At 35.9% G+C, this 12,545-nt stretch overlaps 1 protein-coding gene across 1 annotated transcript; it reads right to left on the bottom strand.

Moving 5' to 3' along the window:
* Window positions 1-272: 272 nt before the first annotated feature.
* On the bottom strand, window positions 273-10,955 carry SLC30A6 (solute carrier family 30 (zinc transporter), member 6; the record flags this gene model as incomplete). The annotated part of the gene is made up of 13 exons (XM_010073477.1): window positions 273-1,481; window positions 2,949-3,017; window positions 3,608-3,655; window positions 3,968-4,070; window positions 4,559-4,678; window positions 4,875-4,923; window positions 5,753-5,847; window positions 6,364-6,399; window positions 7,650-7,730; window positions 8,134-8,199; window positions 9,202-9,244; window positions 10,194-10,278; window positions 10,869-10,955. Coding segments are annotated over 13 exons (1,380 nt in total), but the record flags the coding sequence as incomplete, so codon positions are not given.
* Between the last annotated feature and the right edge of the window lie 1,590 nt (window positions 10,956-12,545).

Below are 12,545 nucleotides of genomic sequence, written 5' to 3'. Positions count from 1 at the left end.
GAGCATGCCCCAAAGGTTAAGCACTCTAGCAATGACTAAGAAATGTCAGTGATCACTGACCTGTTCTCTGGCCATAAACCAGGAATATAAATAGATGCTTTTCCCCCTGAAACCACAGAAAAAATACAAAGAGGAAAAATACAAAGTCACAATTGAATCCCAGAATACGTTCCATAGTCAAAAATTAAATACTGGCTTCAAAAACAATACAGCCATCTGCTCTGTGTCTTCAGTAGGGTTAATCATAAAAAAGAGGTGCCTGTAAAATCTTAAGTTTGAAATATTTTATTTCCCAGTATATTGCTCAATAATTTTGCAGTTAAACCAAAAAGGAAGAAATATCAGAGATGAATATGGAATACTTACAACTAGAAAACGGTTGCTGAACCATCTGAATTTCTATAAAAGCATCAATAAAAATGTAAAAACATGGGCTCACAAAACTACTTAGAATCTGAAATGCCAGATTGTCTTCACAATGGCCACAGTATGAATACTGATGGAGTTCTGCAACCAAAAACTAATTGTGACTTTGTCAAAAGATGGCTTAATACAGCAATGAAAACATCTCTCAAAACTGGGACCTGTATTTCTGCAATTTTCTATTCTCAGCTATTCAGCATTCAGTAAGCAATTCTCATTAGACAAAAAATACTACCTGGTCACAATTTTACTCTCTTATGGAGTTGTGCTATATCTCAATACATTCTTGGGAAAATAAAGAAAAGTGAATAAAAAGCTGAACAGAAATAGACACTCTATAAAAACTACCTGTAAAGTATCATAAGTCTAGAAAATATTTGTGGTATTACACAGGCTACTGCTGATGCAAAGAAAAAATCTGTAATTTAACCATTTCATGAATATGAACAATGCACTTGTTCCCAGCCATTTAGAATGATCTGACATTCCAAATGTTTATAAAAATTGGGTAATAAAAGAATTAAGTCAATACCCTTAAGTACAATAAATAATGGTGTTTATTATGGTCGGGGTTGACCACGAGCGTTTGTTCCATATCTGCTTGGGACATCTGTAAAACCAGTTCTGAATCCTTGCGTTGCTCCCATTCCTGGTATTCCAAATCCTTGACTGAGTACACTGCTGTAGGGCACGGATCCATGATTAAAGCCCAATCCATAGGGTCTTGTCTGAGTGTTTAAGAGGATGACTGGATTCACATTTTTGCCTGGTGTATTAAAAGAAAATTCTGGCGGTGGGCTGCTGGGCTTGGCCGGAGTGGATGTCACAGGGTTCAAATTATCAGCAGCTTTCAAAGGCGGCATTGGAATAACATGATGATCCGAAAGGTTCAGAATGTTGTTTGCAATAGGCACAGATGATAAGGTAGGTCTGATCCAGTCATCTTTGAAAATCTGAACAGTCAAGGTAGAGACCAATGTGTATAATCTGTTTGTGACATGGGCAAGTACCATTTGTTCATTTGCATCTCTCCGAATTCGGACATGTACTGATCCAGCCTAGAAAGTGATAAAAATAAGTTGGCTGTTAACAGTTACTTCCATAAAGATTCTCCATATGCTTTCAAGAAGAGGCAAGTTATCCTGCAGAGAATTATGCAAAGACCTTTCGCAGTAGAGACTACTGACTAAATTGAGAAAGTTATTAAATAATTCCATAATGAGGATACATTTTGATCTTTCCTAAAGCGCTCATCTCTTATGAACACATCAAGATCATAATTTAGGAAAACTGAGTTTTAAAACCAAACTATAAAATACAACATGTGATGGCAGGAAAAGTAAGGCAACAGCTGAGAAAAAAAAAGCGGTCCAAAAGAATAATAAAGCGCAGAAAAACTTCATATGCCAAATTTAGGAAAAAGTGTCATCACTGTGCTGCTGGAGCAGGCAAGAGGACAACACACACAGCAGACAGGCTCAGATCGGGACCATTAGCAAGAACAGAAGCCATGTCCCTTGTGGAACTCAGACTAGTTTCTCCTGGATGTGCACATAACTGTGGGCTGCCCCTGCCTTCCTCTCAGTGACACCATCTCATTTACCTCGAACTACTGCTGCAGAAGAGAACAGGACACAAACCAGAACTCCTCACATGCTTTTTCAGTTCATATTTAATAAAGAACACAGTTCACAGATTGTGCTATCTAAGCCATTTTTATATCAGATGGTGCAGCTGAAAACATACCCAGGTCTCAGGAAGTTTCTGCTACAATCTGGAAGATGCCAATAGGTAAATATGCATACAAAGGTTTTGTAAATATCTGTGATCAATCCAACAATGCTATTTTGGGTGGCGAATAGTAAACTGAAAGCTATTTTCACATCAGCAAGTCAGAGCTGCTGCCTTTTCCTTTTTTTAAGAGGGGTAGCATACTGGAAGAGTTCAGAAGTAGAGAGTCTTAATTTTCCAGTTGTCACAACATACCTGCATCAACTTAGGAATAACTGAGTTCTGTGTGATCATTCTATATCATAAAAACCCCCTTCATTTCTTTCAGCTTATAGAGAATCAGTGCACAACTATAGTTGTTTTTTTTCCAGTCCCTCCCCCAGAAATTCTGGAAACACGATTCTACTGGAGACCTTTGGTACCTAAAGGTTTAGTTTTCTTTTCTCCCCTCTGAAATAATTTACACTAATATACCATTTGAAAAATGTCTTTACTATTGTTTGGGATTTTCTTCACTGACAAAATACAAAATAAATTCTACAGTTGCAAAGTGCAAAGCTCAATCCAGAGCTGCAATGTACATTAATAATATTAACCAATATTTTGAAAAAAACATAAAGGACAGGGGAAGAGAAGTTTTGCAATAAATCACAAGGACTGAGTACTGACTTAATCAAATTTTGCCATATTTAAGATCTTAGAAGAAATATCTCACTTTATTTAAATAAGAAAATTAAAGTAGTAACTGACAACTCCTTTTCCAAGGCTAAAAAGACAATGAAGACATAACTTACCAAAGTGCCAAAACCTAATGTCCAGAAATGCTCATTTCGAACTTCCAAGACACCATCCAAAGTTGAAACCTAATTTTACACAAACATCCAGAAATATGAAAATAAATTAGAAATAACAATTCAAATCTTTTTAGGAATGTACTTTTACACATAGCTCAAGAATACAGCATTTTCAGTAGTGAAATAAAAGCTTCCATACACAGAATGGATGATACCTGTTAATGATGCCACTAATACTTACCTGCTGTACTTTTGCTACTCCTAAATATCCAAATCCATCAAAAAAGTGGATTTAAGTAACTCCTTTCAAGAACTCCTGCCAAATAGCAATATTTTCTCAACTTGAGTCAACAGCTGCCTGTACTCCTTTTCCTCCCCCCACTCATGTTTGTAAACCACTTCAACAATAGCTCAAATTTATTTAATACAAAAAATAGCCCACACTACTTTAACAGATTTGTTCCAGGTTTCTGAATGACAGCATTCATCTTAGAATCTTAGATAGTAAGATACATATTTTCTACATGTGCTAAAAAATAATATTAAAAAACCAGTTCTTTAGCAATCTTCTTGGACTACTCACAAAACCTCTTCCTATTCCTGAATGCTTATTCAACGTTAGCTCTGCACACTGTGTTACGTATTATAAACTAACTTACCTCTCTAAGAAGTTTATCTAACTGGCCAATCACATGAGGTGGGGTTGTCTTTAAGAAAAAGAAAGAAAAAAAAAAAAAGAGAAGAAAAAAGTTATAATAAAGAGTAACTGGTCCTGTTTAAGTAAGAGAGCCTTTAAGTCTGACCTACCTACACAAGAGACCAGTGGCATTAAACAATAAATTCTTATGACTTCATAATGCACATTTCTACTGCCCTTAAAATTCTTCTAGCACATCACAAATTTCCCTTGGTACACTTTCTATTCAAATGCTTAAAACAGATTTTATGTTTTTAAAAAACATAAGGACATTTAACGAAACTGAAACTACAAGAAGCCTTGGTTTCTGACACTGCCTTACCTGGAGTAGTACTTTCCCACTGTAGACACTCATGGGATACATGGTACCAAATGTCATCAAAGCAATCGCTATAGCAGAGGCTGTGTCTACAGCAAAATAATTGCTAGAGAGAAAGAACAGTTTTAAAGAAAACAGGTATTTGCATTTTTGAAAAGGTATAACAATTTTCTTTTGATTCTTTTTCATGCTTTTAAATTAGCTACCTACAGCAAAATAATTGCTAGAGAGAAAGAGCAGTTTTAAAGAAAAACAGGTATTTGCATTTTTGAAAGGTATAACAATTTTGATTCTTTTTCATGCTTTAAAATTAGCTAAACTTACAAAATATTACACATACTAATCCCATTTGAACCATACATCTTTGAAAAAAGACAAATACATTCATGGCGTTGCAATCCCATTCATATAAAATACAGCTTTTGATGAGATCATTCCTTTTATGTAAAAAAATGCAAAATATTACACATACTAATCCCATTTGAACTATACATCTTTGAAAAAAGATGAATACAATCCCATTCATACAAAATACAGATACTTCGTATAGACTGGATACAAAGAGAGTTACTTTTTTTAAACAACTGTACGTACTTGATTTCAATGAGCAGATATGTAATGCAAAGAGCCAGAGCTCCAGCAATATCAATCAAGACGAAAGGGTTCATTCGTGGTAGGAAGATGCTACTCAATCCTGGGATGATTCCACAAATACTGTAAAAAACCCAGAAAAAGCATTTCTCAGCTAGCTGTTCATCATTACTTCAAAACCCAAAAGCGTTACACCCACTATTTCAACATATGACTTCAAATACACCTTGCAATCATAGCAAATACTGTCTCTGAGGACTGCAAAGGCCCTTCTGTCTTACAGAAGCTAACAATTTTGAAAAACATTATGAAGCTTTACCTTCTACTAAGATCTGCAACATGCTCCTGAAGCCAACTTGTGCTGGCAGCTGCACAAGAAAGAAGGTAATAAAATTACTACGAGTAAAGGAATTCATTTTAAAGTACACTTAAATCTTTATTTTAAGGGAAGAACCCAATATACTGTGAATGAATAAATGTATCTCAACAGATTAACCATCACTTGAAAAAGAAGTCCAACTTTTGCAGGCAGTGATTAAAATGCCCGTCTCTCATAACAATCAGAACTGATGAAATACAACCATAATTGCAGACTATAACCATCATAATTATCTTTTATATAATATATGGTATAATATATAACTATAAACAATTTAAGCAAAACTATATTTACTGAAATGAAGCATTATTTATGGCAAAATACATGGAAAACCATGAAAAAAAGGACAGCTTCTCATAATTTACTAGTTTTCACAATGCTCAACGGTCTCCCAAATTACTGATAATGACTGTGAGCCTACTTCATAGGAAAAAAGTCTCAGGTAAAAGGGCTATTAAGAATAATTATTACATTAATTTATTTTTAATCCATCTAATATATCCATAAAATGTCTTCAAAGTTCTCACATCTGTCAGACAACCTTCACTGGTTGAATCCAAAAGATGGAAAATAAAGGGTAGTTCAGCACTGAAATTATGCTCAGTTTATCATGTTAATGACTACATGCTACTCAAAGAGCCCTATAAGCAAACTAGAGTTGAAATTCAGATCACAATTCTAAACTGCATGAAGTTACATTACTGGAGTTAATAGTAATATCTAACTGCTAGCTAAGAAAGTTACAAGTTATACCTCGATAAAAAAAGGAACTTTAAAATGTTTTCCCAATTCTTGCTATAGATTAATTTATCACATACCTTCAGAGACATAAGCAAAAGGCTTATTCCTAATGGAAAGCATTGTAAATAAGTTGAAAAAGAGAGCCACGAAAGTACCAACCAGCAGTCTACCCCTAGGGAAAAAAAAAAAAAACAAAGCATCTTAATTTCACATTGTCACTAAACATTAAATCAAGCTGTAATTAGCAATAACAATATCAAAATACTTTGCTTGGTATCTTTCATTGAGACTGAAAACAAGCATAAGATGAATTAGTGTAATGCCTAATAACCAGCAGCGTATTATCATTTTAAGGGTTATATAAGATCCCCGAACATTGTATATTAGCCTTATAACTCTAAGGTGTACACAATGTTGAGTAATAGTTCTTAACTAATTGTATATAGGGACACAGATACATATCTGTCCTTTGAAGATATAAATACTCAGCAGTAAACTAAAAAAAGCCCAGTTTCCTATGGAATTACGCCTTATGTCCCTACCCTTTCCTAGGAGAACAAATGTCAAGGTACCAAAATCAATTCGGTGTTGAATGTACTTGCATAATTAACACATGCTAGATCAAGAATTAGCAACACAAAGGGCCACTGAAAAAACTATCATTTTACATGTCAAAATAATTTCTTACGTGTGTATCTCAGGCTGTTCCAGAAACCGCTCTGCACTACAAAAATAATTGAAAATTTGAGTTATATCCATACAATAAAACCTCGATACCTGAAATGTATTTTTTCAGTTCTGAAGAATTAGCTGCCATTCATAAACAAAAGCTGACAGATACAGTACTGCAAAAAAAATTTAATTGCTTAAATAAGCACAGCAATTCTTGTAAGTGATTAAAGCATTTAACATTGAAAAGAAGCAGGGTGTCACTTAGATTTTCCAATTATTTCCAAACTGTGCAACACAGGTGCTAGCTGCGATGAATGCTGCCTACACAATAAAAAGATGCTTGTAAATGAACATGCCAAAAAATACTGCTACTGCCACCACCACTGTTGGTAACCACAACAAACTAAGTCTGAAAATCCCTGACTCACAGCCTCTCACTAGGCAAGGCCAAATAAATTAGATGTGGGATACTGTGGTGGAGATACAAATCTTCTTTTACGCACCAGTAAAATGAGAAATAAGCTTCAGCTGTAACAGAAAAACCTCTAATAAGTTTTAGGAATTTCCCAAAATTGATGTTTGAAAACTTGGAGGCTTTGACAGTGCGCCACTATTAGAATTTATTCCAGTGTATTGTCAGTACAACAGATCAACTTGTATAAAATTGCTAAGTTGTTAACATAGCCCTTTACAGAGAAAATAGGGCCCATGAACAGAAAAATGGAAGGTATGCTGCCCCAGTTTGAAAATCCAGATGTTAACAAAAGCCTCTTCATTTTTAAAGACTGAAACAAGTTTTTAGGCTAATCTGAAATACAAATGCTTCCAAATGTAGATGGTATGTAAAATTAATACATGAGTAAATTCTGTAGGGACTGATGAAGTTGATAGTTTAAACATTCAGATCCTTAACATGTTAGGAAGTAGCTTTACTTCACGAAGTGACTGAAGTTAAAAAAAAAACAAAAAAAATCAATGAATGAACTTAAAAAGCCAAGATGCATGGGGAAATGCATTAAATGAGATACCTAACTTTTTAGAAAATACGATTCTTAAGAGCAATGAGTCTTTTCCTTGAAAGCTATTTAATTACTTTTATCAATTCTTATCATTTCACCTAAAGCCTACATGTACTGTAATCAATGTAAGTGAGCAGTAAGGTTTAGCAATATTTTTAAAAATCTTAAGTTTTTTCTATAATATCCCTCTACAGATAGCATTTGTAGAATGCATATGCTTTTGCTCATTCTGGAATGTCTTTGTACGTAACAAAAAAATGAAGAAAATAGTATATATCCCTACCTTTCTTTCAGTATAAAAAGAGCACCAAGCTGTGCCAGGACTGTAGATGCAAATACTGCTAAAACTTCAAACCTTTCAAACCTGAAATTTGAGAATTAAGTTTAGAAACACTGAACATAAAACAACGCATCAAATGCATTCTGGTCTGTGCAGGGACCAGCCGGATAGACCTACTATTTCCAATTCTTTCAAGAGTAGACAGAAGGGAAAAAACTGGAAGTTTTATGGAACAGGCATTATTTTCAATGTCTTTTAAGCTGATATTCCACTCATCACAAACAGCTTAAAATTAAGCATTTCTTAATTATTTTTCCTCTCCCTCGCCTCTCCTCTCCTCTCTTCTGTAACTGTTCTTTACAGCATCAGTTTTAGGCTCTTTCACACACAGACTGTTAGTCATGGCTGCAGAGGATACAGGCAATGACAGTCAGTAACGTATCAAATGCTGGATTACCAAACACCAGACCTTGTTAGGAGTACTCACCCAAATGAATAGACTGGGCTGGGTTTCTTCATCATTACCCAGTAGCTTATTAGACATGTTATCAAACTGAAAAGAGAGAGAGAGTATGATAAATAACTGCAGCCTTTACAAACTGGATAATCTACAAATACTTCAACCATCGGAACCGAACAAATGAATATAACCACGTCTTTAATAATGAACTCAACAGCTCCATCACTGTCACTATGAGGGCTCCAGTGAATCCAGAAAAGGTTGTGCTTAGGAATAAAACAGACTGCATGACGATGTCCCAGCTGCTCCCATAAATCCAGCAGCAAATAACTCTAGCGGAATGGTAATCGGCCTAATTCCTTACACCAGGAAACAGCCTAATGCAAAACAGATTCTACAGATTGCTGATCCATATTTTTTTTATAAGCTAGTGAGCTAGCAAGGAAGATAATGTAGGTTAATCATTAAAAAACCCATGCATTGAATGCAGTTTATTTCTCAAACTCTGCTATCAATCTGCATCTCAGATAAGAATTTAATATCTTTCATGTCTGTATTAACAATATTATCAAAAGCATTCGAATTTTCATACTTAAAAGTACTTCTAATATAATTTTCTTAGGAAACAGGAAAAAATATTACAAGTATCTAATAACCTTACTGGAAGAGGGCATGGGATTTAGCTCTTGAAATATTTTGAAATAGAAATAGGATTATATACTCCGTGTTTCCTGAAGTTAAAACTGAGGGATACTTCCTAACCAATGACTGTGGCATTAGGGAAACGTTCCAAATGAACCACCTGGTAACAGTTTGATGCTAGACTCTGCTTCATGTTCTTACGCGTCTACACACAGAGATCCATGACTGAATTTATTTGTTACTAATAATTCTCAATACAGCTAAGGTGCTTCTCATCATCTACTTATTGTCATGTACAATTGTATACTCATTTAAATTATATTTAAACCAGTTAGTGTTTCACCACTGATGACTCTAAATAGCACATTTTATATCTGTAAATAAATTTTACATGTATAGAAATATACAAAGACAGGCACAAATGAACTGCAAGACTAAATGGAAAAAACTCACCTGAAAAGGTCAAAGATTGTCAAATATGTGTACGCAGTTAAAGCTGTAAAAAAAAAAAAGCAAATATGAAAACTTAATGTAATTTTGCAAGGCAGAAATCACTTCTGTTCTTCTAACTCTTGTGAAGCTCTTTTCCATTGTCTATCTACATAAATTGTCTCTGCTAATAGAGCAAGTCTCCCTGTCTTTTGCATGTGTATATAATTATAAAGTGGTAACTACACCAATATATTTCACTTCATAAACAGGTTTATTATGCAATCCTAATTCTAATAAAGCATGCAATAATGCCCAGATACAAAAGGTATTAAGCTTGTGACTAAGAACTTAAATAAAGAAAAGCCGGGAGATCTTCAAGTAACACATCCTCCACCAAAGCAAGAGATCTCTTATGTGCATTACTGCAGTGAAAAGTAGGCTCAACAGAATTTTTCACTTGTTTTGCTTCTCTGTCCCATCTTGAAACTGCAAGAAAACCTGTGTCACAAATTAAAAATCTAAGGTATTCTACTTTCAGTACAGATGATGGGAAGCATCTTGGAGCCCCTATACAAAAGTAGAAGATATACAAAATATTGAAAAGGGGCATTTCTGGAATCGGAGAAGCCTTCTGCCGGACTACAAACATCTTCATTCAGCTGCGAGTGATGATCTCTATATGTCACCGGTACTATTTATATAAGGAATAGGTTTGAGGACCAGATTGAAAGTCTACTTTTTGGCAATCTTAAACAGGGGACTGCAGGAACAAAATGGGCAGCAGGTCGGGAAAACCTTGCAAACTTTGAAGGGCTTTCACCCATCCACACTTGCCAGCAAGAAATACCCCTACACTGACTGTGGCAAATCAAAAGGAAGCACTTTCCAAACCTGGCTGTGTAGCCACCTAACTCCATTATGTGCTGAACTGTGCTTTTTTACTATGTTGGAACTTCACAAGCTAAGAAACACATGGTAATCCATTGTAGTTTCAGTACAAGAGAGCCACTTACCTATGCTGTTTGTAGAGCTGCACCACATTAGCAGAAAGCCAATACATATTAAATTGATAGCACCAAACAGCAAGATCTTCCAGGACTGTTGATGAGAATAAATATGTATTTTACATTTTCCAAAATTTACAGGACAAAAAAATACCTATCTGGTTTTAAAAAACAATATTGCAGTACTTCCTCATGCAAGCAGAACTGGCTTCTCCTCCCTCCCAAAAATTTACAACAGGCCCATATTCTATTTTTAACTTCATAGATTGTGTTAGAACTCGTTTGTGAACAGCGCTTGTGCATCATGCTTAAAATATCTTTTTGGTATTAAAAAAAATCACCCCTGTATAATATTTGCAGTTATTACAGCACACACCATCTGACTTTTGAAGACAAACTTGCTTAAAATATCTTTTTGGTATTAAAAAATATCACCCCTGTATAATATTTGCATTTATTACAGCACACATCATCTGACTTTTGAAGACAAACGTATATAACTTTATATTAGTGGGTTCTTTTCTTTGTGCTGGTATTTAGGTCCCCAAAAAATCTGTGCATCTTCAGTTTGCAGTTCTACTGAACACATTAAATCTCAAAATTTACTCGAGTTACTAATACATTTTAACTTATGGTTAATGTATTTCTTATTATTATTATTCATTTTTTAAAGGAAATACTTACCCTCCTATCTGCTGCAACCAGCCTAAATTCATGTGTTAACTTTCCAACCAATGATCTCTGTGATTTGCGGAACAGGTGTATTGTCCCCTTAAAAAAAATTAATAGTTTAATTAAAAATTTTACTTAAATCGTGGTTTAAATTAGCAAAAAAGGAAATCTGCATTTATGAACTATTTTCATAGTTGTATCAAAGAATCAGAATGAGTTTTTTGTTAACTAGAGATAGCTCATGAACACTAAATACAACAATACTTTTGGTAACCATTTTATATGGTTATTATACTAGAAAATTATAAATGACTTAGAATCAAGCTTCATGTAGACATAATCCAGAACTCAAGTTTACTGGAAAACATATCAAAATACCATTTAAAGAGTGGGTTTTTACTTTTATTTAAATAAAACTACTACAGATGTTCTGAAAACAAATATTTGTCTTTATCAAAGCACACTTCCCACCCAAAGCCCACTGGCTTATTAAATGGGGAAATACACATATATAAACACACACACATAAATGAGAATCCACCAGAGGAACAGAAACAATCTCAGTCATGGCTTAACCTTACATGCGGTCGCTGTAGGTGTTCCCTCTCCTAACTTCTAGTCACACATGGATAAACACTTTCCTGGGGGGGAGGAAATGTGCACGTAGGAGATGGAAGCAAGGGGGTGCTACAGGCTCTCCTGAAAGTGTGACAGGGAGCAGACTACCAGAAAAAATCATCAGCAATGCCACTTGCTCCCCTTCCTCAGAGGGCCCAAGTTTCTAGTTAGTTGTCCTCCACTCTACCCTACGAAGAAATCAGCTTTCCGCATGAAAAGCCCTTCTGATTTGCAAAAGAAATTCGTGGACTTGTAATGGGGGAACTGTCACATGCAGCGATTTGGAGCTGGACACAATAAGGTTTGATTGTAAGCTATAACATCTGTAACTGCCAGCAGCAGGCAAAAAGACACACTCACAGGCTGGTCACCAAAACAGACTCAACTTACAGACACAGCTGTCAACACGGCTGTATTTCATATTTATCTGTAGAAACACCCATATGCCTTGGTGCCATGAATTACAAAAGCGGTATTACAGATCCCAAGTTTAGTTCACTGGGGACAAAAAGCTGCCACTGTTTGCTTTATTAGCAAATCATTATATGATTTTTTTTTTTCTCAATAGGGACATACGGGGTGACAGAATGCTTTGGAAAGCTTCTCTAACAGGCAGCGCCTACTGACGAAGGTGACCCTATCACCTCAGCACCCATTGCTGTCCCACGCTGTCAGCACTCTGTCCATCAGCTCACGGGAAGGACACCGTGTATGAAAGCTGTGTGTGCTGTACCACAGAGAACCCCACGCACACCCAGGCTGGCTCATCCCTGCGAGCAAGCACAGATGTTGCACTTGGGCATTAAAACTTCTCTACCTCCTTGACGTCTGGCTACAGAACAGAATGTCCCTGTGCCGAGCAGGAGGGCAGCCACCCCGTACCTCAGCCCCCACACGGTGCTACAACAGCTGCACAAGAACTATGTCCACGAGTGTGAGGGCACCACCTGCTCCAGAGGTGCCAACAGGTGACAGCACCTGTTACTGGTGTCAGCTCGTGTGCTCAGCACAACAGGGGAACTTCAAACGCCCAACTGGGCGGGTATCCCTGGCAGCCGTGCCCGAAAGAAT

This window comes from Pterocles gutturalis, unplaced genomic scaffold (genome assembly GCF_000699245.1).
Source record: "Pterocles gutturalis isolate BGI_N339 unplaced genomic scaffold, ASM69924v1 scaffold19922, whole genome shotgun sequence".
NCBI lineage: Eukaryota > Metazoa > Chordata > Aves > Pterocliformes > Pteroclidae > Pterocles > Pterocles gutturalis.
Note: the sequence above shows the minus strand (reverse complement) of the source record. Positions and strands in the feature narration are given on the sequence as shown.